This window comes from Dioscorea cayenensis, chromosome 9 (genome assembly GCF_009730915.1).
Source record: "Dioscorea cayenensis subsp. rotundata cultivar TDr96_F1 chromosome 9, TDr96_F1_v2_PseudoChromosome.rev07_lg8_w22 25.fasta, whole genome shotgun sequence".
NCBI classification, from domain to species: domain Eukaryota; kingdom Viridiplantae; phylum Streptophyta; class Magnoliopsida; order Dioscoreales; family Dioscoreaceae; genus Dioscorea; species Dioscorea cayenensis.
Genome location: NC_052479.1, coordinates 1,424,322 through 1,439,540, shown reverse-complemented (window position 1 = coordinate 1,439,540; position 15,219 = coordinate 1,424,322). Strand labels below are relative to the sequence as shown.

The window sequence follows — 15,219 nt, the reverse complement described above, 5'->3', positions numbered from 1 at the left end:
ATGATGGTATATATATATATATATAGAGAGAGAGAGAGAGAGAGAGAGAGAGAGAAGAAAGAAGAAAAAGATTGAAAGAGAAAGATGAAGGCGGTGCTTAGTGTGGGGCCCGCGCCAGGAAATCCTTTAAACTTAAGAGAGGATCTTTTAATGGGCTTTTCATTATGGACCCTTTTGAGACCTAAACCCTAAAGATATATAATTGGTTTTAATAAAAAAGAAAAAAAAAAGTTATGAATATATAGTTCAATTATTTATTTATTTATTTATTTATATTATACTGAAGCAGGAGAAGGAAATAATAAGAATAATTTGAGAATGATTTTTTTTTTCCGTCTATAGTTACCACCCTAGAGCAACCTAGACCCACGCCTCACAGGGTGTGTCCTATCCACACCCTCAATATAATTGTGTACTATTCTTATTTCTATAAATAATTATTTCAAATTACAAAGCAATCACACCAAAAAATTAACATCATGCTCACAAGCCGTAAAACAAATTTATTTATTTATTTATTTTTATAGAGTTTTAGAGTTGTTTTTATTTTAATTCTATACATTTAGTTACTGTAAGAGAAAGAACTTTAGATACTCGAACAGAATCCCAAACTTTCAGTACTGATGCCAGATAATAATAACAACAATTAATAGTACCCTTCAGTCAGATTTATATTATATTATACAGATGAATGAAAGATACCATAATGATGAAACTTTCTGTTCCTTCAATAATTTGCATCCTCTAATCTGATTTTAGTGGAGGAACAGACCTGGAGATGAGACTTACAAGGAATTATATCGTACAAAAGTAATGTAAGACAAGCAAAATAAACACCAAAGACCATCAACCACTGACAAGAACAAAATAAGTGATGAAACCAGAGTAGCAAACTTCATGTCTGGACGAAGAGCTGCAGAAGACCCAATGAAATAAAGTCAAAGACATCATTCTGTTATAATCAAACTTATACAAGTTTCAGGTTTCCTGTCATCCAAAATCTACTAAATAATATGGAAAAGCTGGGTAGCATGACGTAGGAATACAAGGAGAAAAATCCCACAAAAGGGCGGCAACAAACAAATGTCGCCTTCGCTGAAGTAAATATTAAAGGGGGAACTATACATGAGCCCCCGGCAGCACCGTCCCCATTTTTATCGAATGAATGTCAGTCACTAAAGTTTAATCCTCAACTCAACCTCAGTGACACCAAAAAATTGCCTGCTAACAAAAAAGTAAATCAGTTCATACCTACACTACAAATAACGAGCTGACGGACTACTGATTCGGAAGCATCGCACTGAAGGTTTTCATTTTCGAATGAAAATGTCATTTGTGCAAATCTTTGACGAATCATTATGTTGCTTTTAGTTTAGTAGCTTCCCATCGGGGGCATGCCAAATGGTGGCATTGGTGGCATTCCCATCCCTCCCATAGGAGGGGGTGCAGTGAAAGGCCCACCCATCCCCGGAGCTCCTCCCATGCCTGGCATTGGCGGAGCAGGTAATGCAAGTGGAAGCAACTGGGCATACATGTTCTGCAAATAACAACGTGTTACAATGTGGCTTAAAATGATGGAAATACCCTAAAAATAGAAAACAGATTATGTTAACCACCTGCTGAGCAACCAAATCTTTCTCCTCTTTTTCTTTAGCTTTCACTTCATTTTGAGATTCGAGCTTATCTTTCACCAGATCATCCACTTTGCCAGTGTACTCACGGATGAACTGAAAAAATATCACAAGCAGGTAAAAATTTTTAACTAAGAGAAAATATTTCAAAGTTAAGATAGCTTGTGATAAATAAACTAACAGAAAGTAACAAATCAACCAGCCAAAATGTAACAAACCTGCAAGAGGTATGGGAATGCGAAGTCAATCATATTGTTCATCCATGCAAGCTCTAGAGCAACATCTGGCCTAATCAAGTCATAACAGATGAAGAGGCAAGAAGCAAAGCATTCCTTCTTTCCCTGTAAATACACAGCCAAAGAATCAACTCACAATAAATAATAACAAATATAGTTGATACTTGAGAATCAGTGATCTATTCACTACTAAAAACACACAAAATTATTGCTGCTGATATAGCTAATACTTGGCCATAAATGTACTTGGCTTTCTCGTCTTCACATAAACACATTTTGTGTGCTGATGTGTGATTAAGTTTTGAGGGATTTCTTTTTCATTTAAGTCCTAGATTATACACCAAAACAATGAGATGAACCTTCAAAATCTGTATTGCATAGGGGAAATATTGTGTTCACAGTTTCAAATAAGAGATGAGGCTGGTCTGATTGATAAGAAACACGAAACAAGTACCTGTTCAATGAAATAAACTAGGAGCTCCTCAGAAAGCTCACGATCACCAGATTGAGAGCATGTCTCCATGGCATCTTTGTAAAGGTTGTCCTTCTTGGACAGAGCAATTGACTGCTTCCATCTCCCAGCCTTCTTATAGATGTATGCAGCAATTCTCCTCATCTCAAGCAGCTCGTGTTTTTCAATCTGCTCAGACCATGATCTCACAAGCTCATTTGTAAAATGAACGTCGAAAAAGTATTTGTTAAAAAAATAAAATAAAAGAAGACAATTTACTTACCTTCTGAGCAAGACCAATCTGATCAAAGTTATCATGCATGTCAACAGATTCTCGAAGCCTGTCATAGTCCTCCTCCTCAATATAGATTTCATTCAAGGCCTCATTGACAGCAGCCACATTGTTACTTTGGACTGCAACCATATATGGCTTCACAAGATGCAAGTGGCCAGCCTGAAACAGGCGGAAAAGAAAATTAAACTTAAGCAACCACATTATAAAAGCTTAGAATATCTATGTTTTGTTTCTAGGGTGAGAAGATGCTCGAGTAATAGGACCCCAATAGCTTCATTAGCGTACCTTTCTCATTATGTCCACAACACGTGTATGGTCCACGCGAAGGGCAAGCACATTAAGAAGATCATTGATAAGATCAGGATGCTCCGACAAATAAAAATGCACCGCCTTGTAATAAAGTTCCACGTTTGCAACTTTGACGGCAACATCTTTGAACTGCATGTGATCCCATGCATCCGGAGAATGGTTCATAATTGTGGTGGCAGCATTATCAAATTCATCATACTGAATATACAAATAGGTGAGTTCCTTCCAGTGTTGCTGTTCATCACAAACACGAATAAGCTTGGGAATGTTGAGACGAGTAGAGAAAAGTTTGATATGCTCCATAAGCTTCTCTGGCCGATATCTGGCATACAGGACTCCCAACTCTGTGAAGATGCCCATATGAGCACGCTCCAGACCTAGCCCACTCTCCATAAGAGAGATTAGTTCATTAAAGCAACCTCTGTTCTGGTAATATTCACTGACCTCTTCCAAGTCATCCACCTACAACATTAGTGTAAAGAAGTTCAAGCTTTTGCAAAAAGAGAGAGATCTTCTCCAAACCATGCAGTAATACCAAAACTGTAAACAAAGTTGGCTATTGTTTGTGAAACATGCTTTCTGATTTGAAGCAAAATAAGTACAATATAAAAACAAATTTGCATGCCACAGACTCTGTATCACCCTTTATATGGCAATAGTTTTCATTTGGACAAGCTACTAATTCACAAAACGATGGAATGTAACTAAAGTTAAATTACCAAATTGTGACATAGTCCGGGATGAACCTATACTTGAAAATAAGACTCATTAACCAAACCTCAATCAACCAACTTGACCAAAGTCGATCAGCCTCTAGTTATTTAAGTACACTTTACAAGACAACCATAGTTGAGTTGACCCATAAGCCAAATATTAACCAAAATATTACATACATGAAGTAAATAATGGGTTTCCCAAGCAAAACCAAACACACACTAGATAGCAGAAAGAATAGAACTGCCTCAGTAAATGAAATACCTGTATGATGATGTTCAGCCCACAGATTTGCGCCAAACGGAACTCTTCAGCATCAACACAAGCAAAACAGACCTCCTTCCATGTCTTTGAGCTGTTTGCTTTACGAGCAGCATCAACAGCACCCTGGAACTGTTTTAGCTTAACAAGTGTGCTAGCAAGCTTGGCCCAGTTGGAAATGAAGGCAAATATAATCTTAGCAGCTTCATATAGTTCATCATCATATAATCGATCACCAACATTTTGGAGATTAGCAACATTGGGCATCAAAATGAACTCTTCAATGTCACTCAACCTATCTATCTTTGCGTATGCAAAGATAAGTTCACTGTCAACCTTTGGCTCCTTTGTCTTTTGTCTTACCATCAGTAAATACTTCACTAGGTCATGATACACATTAGCATCCTCAGCAGCTCGAATGACATCTAAAAACTGAGTTGCATCATCTGCATGAATGAAGGACTCAATTGCATCACTCACTAGCCCTTCCCGTAACTGGGCCTTAGCAACTTGGCTCCAAACAGCATCTTCCTCTACACGGACAGCAAACTCAACAGCACGATCTATACTTCTGATATTGTCAAGGAGTACATTAACAGCTTGCACATTCAAGTTGAATTTCTTAAAGATAGCAAACGCTTCCTCATACAACTGAGCTTCAACAGCAACCTCACCAACTGCAGGGCCATCAAAGTTGTCTAACCTATTAATGTAATCCATGACCCTAGAAGGATCTGCTTTGATAGCAGTTAAAATCAGAAGGTTCTGCAGATTGAAATTTCCACTGAATGCAGAATTTTGGAGCACAATCTTCTCAAGTAATTCAATCAATTCATGTGGAAGATCAGCAGTCATAAAAGCTTTAACAGCAGCAGAAACCTGTTCTGGGCTCTTGCTTTCAGGCAATGCAGTTGAAACAACTTGATCAATCAACTGTCTCCTATATTCGTTATCAGGTTGGAGAACTTTCTCCCATAGATCACCATCCATCCTTTCTACAACATATCTGTAGAGAAAGATATTGACATTCATATCAGGATCTTTTTAGAAAGACAAAAAGACCAGAACTTCAGGTGAAACTAACAAAGTTTGAAAGAACATAAAATGCATACCTGGCTTGCAGTTTAAACAGAGAATTTTTATTTGTGACATTAATCAGTTCATCGTCACATTGTCCTCGTCTGTATGCAACAACCGCAAGAGTTGGGTCTCGCTTCTCACAGTATTTGCCCACAACACGAGAGTCATAATATGGATTTGTTGTAAGAAAATGCTCCGGATTATTATTACTGTCAATTATGATTTTTCCTAAAGCATTGTGAACATGCACATCTTGGCTCCCTTCACTAACAAGATGCTCCAAGAACTGCGTGAGTAACCGAAGACGATTCCTACATCCCAAAGAAAGTAGCATTAGACAAAAAGCAAAGAAAAAAGGTTCTTCAGAAAAAGAGCATACAGAAGATAACAAATAACTCACCTCTTCTCACACTGTTCCACAAGAGGTTCAACTGGAAGAAGGGAACGGACTGAAAGAATGAGACCTTTAATGAAATCTTCAGGACATTCATCATCCAACAGTTGTCCAACCACCAGAGGAGCATTGCCCGGATTAACCTATTTAACCCATACGAAAAGAAAATAGTCTTAATCTTCTAAATGCAGACAGTATCAATATTTCATACAGAAATCTGGCTTTCAAACTAAAGAATAGCCGTTAATCAATTAGATCTTACTTTTTGAACATAACCTTCGATATATCGAAGCATGTTATTCGTGTACAAGTAGTGTGTCAAGTCTGGAACAAAATTAAACCGATCGCAAACATTAATGAGTGGTCGTGCATCTGGAAGTTTGGCTTCCATCAAGAAATTCTTGGTCTTCTCGGGATCATAGAAGTTGGATTCTCTTGTTACACGCTCAACTTCTTTAATCTGCCCAGTTTTTGCTGCTGCCTCAATATACTTGAAGTGTATGTCTGGATCTTCACTGTTTAACCAAAAACACACACATCATATCTGCCCTGCTGTTGCCATTACCCACTTAAGAACCCTCAAATTTTCCTTAAAAATCAATACCTGGAACTCAAATATGACCCTAAGAAGAAGTAGAGACCTTCATAGGACTTGAATTGCTCGAAAAGTTTTATGCATCCATCCACACCCAACTGCTCGGAATACTCTTTTGCAACCTGAAAATACCAGACTGTTAAACAAATGCATATATGAAAGTATCATAATGTAAACCGAGGTAAAAATTACCTGCACAATAACTTGAAGATTTCCTCTAAGATTTACAAGCAATAAATCTTTCATGCACTCTAATGCCCACTCTTTTGAAAGGGTCCCAAAAAACTCGACAAGTGCCTGGAAACAGAAATTCATTTCAGGAGGAGTTTGTGAATCATGCAACCAAATAATGTGGCAGCAAACAACAAACCTGTGGCTCGATGGCATGAGTGTTGACAATGACTCTTTTGATATCAGGCAACTCCGAATAATGCTGCCAAAATAAATGGAGTTAGATTGCAAATTACAGCAAATCCACAGCTTTAACATTCCCACTTCTTGAGAATATCCTACCTGAAGGGCTCGCACATACAAGCCAGCCTTCTCACAAAGCTGAGCTATCCTTGGGCGGTCATAGTGACTAAACATACCATTGGCTAATATAGCATCAGCAACATTAGGATACGTAACCAAGTTTATCTCCAAAACCTACAGAAAATGCTAAAAATTAGAGAAGGGCAATATTGTCCAGGGAAATAAACATATTAGTAAGTTTAAGGAGGAGAAGCCACCTTAGTTTGAAGGAAGGCATGCTCAGGTAGATTTGGCTTCAAAACATCCAACAGAAAAGCAGTTGCTTCCCTTATCAAATTTCTCTAAAAAATTTAAAAAGGGCCAGTTTTCAGTGTACCAACAAGACAGCAAATGTACGAGAAAAGATGGAACAAGTGGTACAAGTGAGAATATGCCCCTGCTATGCTAACATCAATGTGCCTTGCTCAAAAAGAAGCTGTAGGAACTGGGTCAATAAAAAGAGAAATTGAACCTGGAGGAACAGATCTGTGATTGTATTGTAATCAACAGGGCAACCACCTTCCATTTGAGACATCATTAGAGCAAAATTTACTGCCCCCTGTCATATGAATTGTTTACAAAAATTAACACCGTGCAAGCAAAAATTCAAAATCCTGACTGGGAAAGTGACTTGTTGTAGAACTGATGTCACAAAATAAAGAAATAGTAAATATAATCAGAAAACCTGGATACAGAAACTGACAGTCTTACTCTTCAGAGTAAATGGTTAAGGCATAAGTTTAAATTGTTAGATCACTCAAGTCACTCCCAATAGTTACATGAAGCACATGTAAATTATCTCAAGATTTCAAGTAAATAAAGCTATTACCTGAGGATCGGTTCTCAAAATTGTCTGGAGGAGGAAAAGATAGTCTGGTGTATATCCAACCTGAACCGAAGGACAAGATGTTTCCATTATAAGAATAATCCAAATTCCAATCAACATTAGGAGAAGAACTTATATATTTCCTTCTAGAAAGAGGAATTGCAAACATAAGAGGCAAACAGAAAGATAATTAATATTATATCAGGTCTTGCACTTGTAACATAAACCAAGCACCTGCTTTGAATAGATGAGAATCTTATCAAACTCCCTTCGCTCAGCAAAAGCAGCAACAACTTTTGGAGTAGCCCTTGCTTTAATGTAGATCTTCAATGCAAGGTCGTTATCCACAGTCTTCAAAAGAAAACAGATATTAATACAAAAATAATAATTAATTCATGCACTAAACATTTTAATAGAAAGTCAGAAAAATAAAGCATCCAGTTGAAAGCTTATCCACAGTCATAAGCAAGGATTACTGGACAAAATCACACCATACCTTCACAAGATCCCCAAGTTCTTCACTACACTCAAGCTTGTCTTCAGCCAACCAATTCTCCAAGAGATTTTTCTTATTTTGGTTCACAACAAGACGGGATAACTCCAAAGACTCAAAAGCATTGAGTTTTCCTCTGGTCAACAATGTTCCAAAGTACTGAAGTAATGGTGGTGTCTGTCCAGCTTGCACTGGAACACTCTGTTAAATGCATACAAGTTCAGAAGCATATTGATAATCATTTCTTAATTTGATTACACATATATAAAAAGGTAACAAATAAGCAACAAGCAAACAAGTACATTGAAGCATGCATTATTGACGTGTATGAAATCCAGAAACAGTATAAGAAAAATATAACTTGAACACCTGAAATTTGGCCACTGTCTCGGGAGTTCGTAATATGCCCTGGGGAGATTCTGCAGCCAGTTCAGCAGCTTCCTTGTATTTGGTTTGCGAGAACAGCTCTTGGAACCTCTGGACAACCTGGATTGAGAAAATGCTCAAGAAGGATATCCAGCGTAAAATTTCAAAGAAACAGCATGAAGCTAAGCAACATCCAGAAAAAACTCAGAGACCAGTGTCACTATACTACAAGACCATAAATAAAAGTTTGTAAATTGATACTTAGCAGTAATCAATATTATCTGATGGGTAAACCACTGAGATTTGGTAATAATAACAGCATCCAAGAAGCGTGTATACATCATTTAGAGAAGTGGATTTTCCCGTAGATTAATCTTTAAATGTTGCAGATTAATATCTTCGTACAAAGGAACAGAATCAACCATAAGTATAACTCTGGTTTCACTTTCTCAGACATGATACAGTCAGGAAAAAATAAAAATCAGATTTCACGTAGCATTAATGGCATTCTCTAATATATAGGAGAGGAGGCATTTTCTAATTATATCAACTAATCACAAAGACATGGTTAATGACATTGACGTACTCGCATGAGACAACGCAATTATCATGTCCTACATGGAATGTCCAGGAAATCAATACCAGAAGGCCAGAGAGATATCTTACCAAATTTTCTGCTCCAGGAAGGTTTCCCCGTTTGGCAAGATTTACAGCAAGTTCCAGATTATTCAGCTGAAAAAGTAGCCTATTCCTGAGTGCAAACTTATGACAATCAAAGCTGCAAACTAAAGAAATGTCAACAGTCATGCTTACCTGCCCACTGACAAATGGCACTAATGTTGCTTCATTAACACTTGCAAGCAGAACCTGCCCTTTCCTGTTAACAGCATAAAATCCACCAAGTGATGAAGCTTCTGCTGTGAGAAATATAGGATCTGGGCTAATCCGGTTCCTATATACTGCAGCAGCTGTCTCCATATCATACACAAACAGGAGGCCAAGCTTTGTAATCACATATATCAAACCATACTTCTGTGAGATCTGCCAGATGAAAATGCATTGGAATAAACTTTCCATAGAAAATGTATGTTGTTATAACATTCATGATAGCAAATGATGATTTAAGTGAAGTTCAACACTTCGAATGGTATTAGATCGCATGCGCTACCTGCATGGCCACAGGGAAGTCATCGGCAAAATCTGGTGGGAAGAAAAGATCTGCTTGTTTCTTTGTGAACCCTGGCTTACCTGATAGAAAAATGGAAGCATTCCAACAGCTAAGAAAAAGAATATTAACCAGACAGTAATTGTATCAGAGAAAAATTAAAGATACACAAATATATGCTGGATCAGCATAAAGCACTATCTCTTGGTAAAACAGAAACAAAAGAGGACTTAAAACCAAATTAGTAAGGCCAACCAACCAGCAGCCAAAAGCACGTTGGTGGCAAACAAAGAGAAGCATAAAGCAGCATTCAATTCCAATGCCATCATGCCCAATTCAGTAATGATTCAACAGTTTTCCCCATATTGTTGCCCTTAACCTTTATGCCTTCAAACGCATGAACCTCATGGGTTCCTCTAGCCCCCAGCACCTGTCCCCCTAGGGCCCTGACATCTTGCATTTTCTAACTTCTTCCAGCATCCATCAAGCACACCCCTTCCCCTTCCAAACCAAAATTCACACTTCATGCCTCTAAAATGAAAGGCATGCTTGGAGACCTTGGGTCATTCTCCTGATCAAGAACAATTCCAGTCCATAACTTGGAAAATTCTCACTTCTTACAGCATCCATCAAAAGCACCTTTGGTGTTATTACGTAGTATACCACCTTGGTCCAGAAAATAACCGACTCAGATTTACCTGTCAAGAACATTAACTGCTCTATGGGCAACTAAATTCATGCCACCCTCCCATGCATCAGCTCCTACACAATATGCCTAGAGGACCCCTCCCCATCTCCCAATGTAATAGCTCATATACTGCTCTATCCCTTCATACTTGCAATAATCCACACCACAGCAACTTCAGTCATTTGCCTTCTCCGAAAACCATCTATCCTTTTGATTGTCCTTCCCACAAACTTCCTTACTTAGCCCCTGGTGTAACAGCCCCCTCAACAAATCACCATGTTTAGAAAGAACCCACTCCCTCCCCTCTTCTACTTGACAGTGGAATCCCCTCCATACTTCTGATGATCTTTATCTCATATCAGACAACTGGAAAATTATTTTTTCCTCCACGCCAAGGGTTTTCAAAGCATATGCACTATATACAATAAACTATATATATATAGATATATAGATAGATATATATAACTCTCAGCATTGGTTTTATGAAAGGATAACGTCAATAACCTGGCTGGGCACCAAGTTCAATTACGTGCAACTTTGATGTAATTTGTCCAGCATTGGATGTCTTTGAGGCAAAGCATATCAGAATAGATGGGTTCTCATTTCCTGCAACCTGTGTAGGAAATAACCGGGGCAAAAAATCTAAGCAAAGCCATAATAAATGATTCAGTTTCAAGGGTCTTTCATCAGCTTACTGCAACCAAAAAACAGGTGTGAGAGAATCTCACCTTGAAAGATGCAAATGAAGCTGCATGAGCCTCAAGTGCCTGACTTCGCTGTTGATCCACAGAAAAAAGCTGCATATTTCCTTTCACCAATTGTGGTCTCTACAAGTGAACACATGACTCAAGTGAGAATAGAATAAAAGGTTCTATACTGATTAAAAAAATTGTCACATATTCTAGAAAGAGAAAAGTTATTCCTTAGAAAGAAAATAAATATATTAATTGAGAGAATTTTCAAAATTAAAATATCAAATTGCTTTGTCGAGATATTTAACAGGCTTTACCAAGAACTAAACAATAAATTCATAAGGAATAAATTTGCTGGATTCTAAGTAATTATTTCATGGAAAAGATTGGTGTGAGAACTGTATATCTACAAAATACAGTGACTAGAAATTTTGACAACAAAAATGCAATGCCAAAGAACACCAAATGAGTGGATATATTAAATTTCCAGATTGCTTAATACTAAACACTGAAATCTTCCTTTATCATCTAGTAGACTAATGGAGAAACACCCATCTGGTTTAATTTTACCACCAGTATGAGTCTAATTAATCCACTGCTAGTGCTAGCTTACTAGGGGCAATTTAACATGAAAAGACTTTCCGCAAAAACTGCTTATGATAAAAGGGATTCCTGCCTTTTTAGCAACCAAATAAAGCTGAAGTAAGAATGTTGATGCAAGCATATGTATGATGCATGAACCATAGAAGAATTTACTGTACACAACTAGCTAGTCTAGTCGATAATGGCAGGTATGATCTTGTCAATCTAAATCAGTCAGAAATCAAGAAAAGCAAGAACTTATTTAACCTTATCTAGTTTAGGATTAAATTTGCTTTTAGCATAAACGAGTTTGCTTATGTAAGAAAAATGTTTAAATAAATTTTACATAAAAAATCCATATTGACACAAGAACTGCCACAGTAGTATCACATAAACAATAGTACCACTGTAAGCCTATGATGTGCAAGTTGATCTTAAGCACAAGGCAAGGAACAGAAAGTCAAATGTCAACATATTTCCAAAAGTAGCATGTAGTTCTTGTTCATCAATGTATATGATAAGTGGGAAGAGCATGTGAGAAGTGCTTGCACGTAAAGAAAGGAGTTTGAAAGGAAAAATAAGACTCATGAAATGAGGATACCTCAGGTGCACCAGATGCAATTCCAATCAAAACTAGCCATTTTTCAGAAGGGTCACATCGATAGTTAATGATCTGATTATTTGTCAAATTTGCTGTTCTGTCAAACATTTTAACCGGCTCTGATTCACCTGCAAGAGAATTTGAACAACATATCAGCTTACCAATATCAAGTCAATATAATGTGCAACATAAAAACCTACAGCAAAAAATAAAACCAGAAAATTACCCTCAATCGACCAATGGTACACAGAAGTTTGGGTGACAAGCCCCAACATCTTGGGTGTGATCCACTTCCAAAAGACAACCTACCAAAAATTTCAAATTTCTAAAGATGAATATTTGATAATTAAATCAAGGCTACAAACAATTAAAAAATAAATAAATGATGGAAAGAAAGGAATGACAATGAAATTGCCATATTTATCAATCAGAAACTGAGAGTTTACCTGCTCTGGCATCTGATGTGACTTTATTTTTTGTTTTGCCTCTATATTAAATATCTGCAAGTGGTCCTGAGTCGTTCCAGGAAGTTGAGCTACAAGGAAAAGGAGTATCATAAGGAACAGAACCAGGACAAAAAGAGCTTGCAAAATATTATAGGACAGACTCAGTCAAAGCTGCAATGATAAGTACTGTGATGAATAGCAAAGATAGATATAAATATTATGGATTTGAGGTCTCAAATGATAAATTCCCTGGATAAATCATATTTATATCCAACAAAAGGTAAATTCTATTAATCATAACTATAGCCAGGAAAGGGTTAACTAATGTAGAAATGTGCGACAAATGACCAAAAGATACAATAAGTGCAATTCAAGTTCACACATTATTTTAGTTTTACAGACAGATAACCGCATTCACACAAAATATGAGAAAAATTAAAAAATTCAATCTTTTTTTAGAAAGAATCGCCGAAAGTGGAGCCAACTGAGGAAAAAAATATGTTGAAAACATAATATTCACCATTCTTTCATCATAGTAGGGCCTAAATCTGAACTAAATGGTTGATTTTTTTTTGTACTCTACTACTGTGATTCAAATATGTTTATACCAACAATTGATGGAATGGAAGTTGTTGACCATAATTGCCATATGTAATGTACAGTGTCCATCATAGTCAGGTCCTGATGTATTAGAAACTGCATTATTCACTCAAGTTGTTATTACTGCTTAGGCTTGCTATGTTATTAACAATATTTTGTTTACCTGTACTCTCATTTAGTTTTCCCTCCACTTCCTTCTCCTCTTCCATTTCCTTCTAATCTTTGTTGTAGTTTCTATCCTTCTACCTCATTCAATTGATCCATCAAAATCCTCTCATTTAGTTTTCCCTCCACTTCCTTCTCCTGTTCCATTTCCTTTCCTTCTAATCTTTGTTGTAGTTTCTATTCTTCTACCTCATTAAATTGTTCCGTCAAAATCTTCTGACCAATCAAAGACAAGATTGCTAGTAACCAAATCACACAGGCAGTAATAGGAAAATGGAGGAGCTCCACTACAGAGACATGTTTCAAAGCAAACAGATCCACTAATTGATGATCTTATCAGTACTTCTCATAAAATGAGGAGCTCCACCACAAAACATGTTTCATTCTCCTTTAATATGTCAAGGACATTGAATACAAATGTCCTACAGTAAGACCAACAATATCCAGATAGTATTCAGAAGTCAATAACTAATTAAGCACATGCGAAACAAATCTCAACTATAAAAATTATAACAGAATCCAAACATCTAGACAAGTGCCTTGACTGTTTGAGCATTACATTGCCTTGACTATCTCCCTGATCCTCTAGATCACTGGCTTTATGTCCTCTGACATAGTGATAGGTGGAGGTGCTTTGTTAGTAAATCTCTTGGGATTTCTATCCTAATATAAGTGCATAAGGCTCTTACTTCCAATTATTGTCCCATGTCCCATGTTATTTAGTGAACAACATTCATATAGAAATAATACAACGCAAACACACAACACCCAAGAATAAATAATGAGAGCACTCCCAATTTCTGAAGTGGATCAAAAATTCAAGAAAGTAAGGAACAAAGAGAAATGCATTCCAGTAACAGACATGCGAATCTATAACTCCAAGGAAATAAATTTACAGATAAAAGACAAATCAGTAGGAACCTTTAAGGGCCAGAATCCTGCTGTTGGGGTTCATCAGAGCGGAGTCTGCAGTGATGGGCCTCCTCAACGGCTGCATAGGCATACTCATATCGACAATCACAACACTGTTCGCCGGTGATGTCTCCCTCACACAAATATACTTTTCCGATTCCATCGTGACATGCGTGAACGTGATAAATTGCGGGTTTATCCCAATACTCGGGAGCTGAAATCCATTCAAAATCGAATTAAAAGAAAAAACTATGAGACACTTCAAATATAACTCAATATCCACCAAATCACAAAAATGCAACACAAATCAAACAGGGATCACGATCCCAGCTCACAGATCAAAACAGATCCGACATCCATTCGATCGAATTCACCACAATTCAACCAAAGCCCCCAAGATCCACACACAACCAGCATCGAATCAAGGCAAAACCCTAGTATCCCAGTACCTCAATAACTCCATTTAAAACAACATTCAAGAACAACAAAGAAGATACAGATAGCAAAAAGATCGATCAAATCAAGAAAGAGAGTGAAAAAAATAGATCGTCACTCACAGTGAGGGTTTCCCGCATGGCGATCGGAGCGTTGGCCGCAGCCATGGTGATCGATCGGAGGCCTCAAACGAGGGTTCAGCGATGCTCAGAATGGATCCGCAACAATGGAACCCTTGCGAGGGCCTTCAAGAGAGGCGAAGAGAGCACCAGAGAGAGAGAGAGAGAGAGAGAGAGATGAAGGGATCTGGAGAGAAGGGTATTTATAGTGGAGAAGAAGGCGAAGTGGGTCTTCGCTTTTCAATGAGCCCGAACTCGAAATCGTTGTGAAGATGATGAGTTCGAGTGATGAGAGCCGTCAGATCAGTTGATCATCAACATTTGGTGCTTGGGTGTGATCTGGCCGTTGGATTTTGTGATTCAATGGCAAATTATCCTAGCCGTCCATACGTATATATGATTTATAAACTAAAATAAATAATTTTTCGCGAAATTAACTATCAGTCCCTGCAGATTTTCAATAGTTCCCAATCAGTCCCTGTAACGTTTTCTAGCTTTCTACTGCCTTTCAAGCTCTCCTTTTCAAATTATTTCATGTTGGATATTGATTATGTTAGTAAATTTTGAAAATATAAAAAAATCTCTAATATTAACCGGCGCTAGAGTTGCTAAGCATTTTGATGCCTGCATAAAAAGAGTTTTTTTTTTTT

At 37.3% G+C, this 15,219-nt stretch overlaps 1 protein-coding gene across 1 annotated transcript; it reads right to left on the bottom strand.

The window, feature by feature from the left end:
* Nucleotides 1-914: 914 nt before the first annotated feature.
* LOC120269018 (clathrin heavy chain 1) lies at nucleotides 915-14,753 on the bottom strand. Its single transcript, XM_039276309.1, has 30 exons — nucleotides 14,573-14,753; nucleotides 14,025-14,229; nucleotides 12,339-12,427; nucleotides 12,119-12,197; nucleotides 11,893-12,020; nucleotides 10,746-10,844; nucleotides 10,522-10,630; nucleotides 9,333-9,412; nucleotides 8,978-9,205; nucleotides 8,831-8,896; nucleotides 8,168-8,284; nucleotides 7,802-7,999; nucleotides 7,540-7,656; nucleotides 7,309-7,368; nucleotides 6,952-7,038; nucleotides 6,698-6,781; nucleotides 6,480-6,614; nucleotides 6,337-6,399; nucleotides 6,159-6,263; nucleotides 5,976-6,088; nucleotides 5,634-5,886; nucleotides 5,378-5,514; nucleotides 5,010-5,288; nucleotides 3,901-4,903; nucleotides 2,899-3,384; nucleotides 2,602-2,772; nucleotides 2,322-2,507; nucleotides 1,850-1,972; nucleotides 1,617-1,727; nucleotides 915-1,537 (listed from the first exon to the last, which is right to left on the bottom strand). Exons 1-30 carry the CDS (start codon nucleotides 14,615-14,617, stop codon nucleotides 1,373-1,375), a joined length of 5,121 nt encoding a protein of 1,706 aa, XP_039132243.1. The 5' UTR covers nucleotides 14,618-14,753; the 3' UTR covers nucleotides 915-1,372.
* Nucleotides 14,754-15,219: the final 466 nt, after the last annotated feature.

Coding starts and splice junctions, on each gene's coding strand:
- LOC120269018 (XM_039276309.1), bottom strand. CDS start 14,617: ATGGCTGCGGCCAACGCTCCGATCGCCATGCGGGAAACCCTCACT. Junction 9,206..9,332: donor ACTTCCCTGTGGCCATGCAG/GTAGCGCATGCG, acceptor TTCATCTGGCAG/ATCTCACAGAAGTATGGTTT. Junction 3,385..3,900: donor GGCTGAACATCATCATACAG/GTATTTCATTTA, acceptor CTAATGTTGTAG/GTGGATGACTTGGAAGAGGT.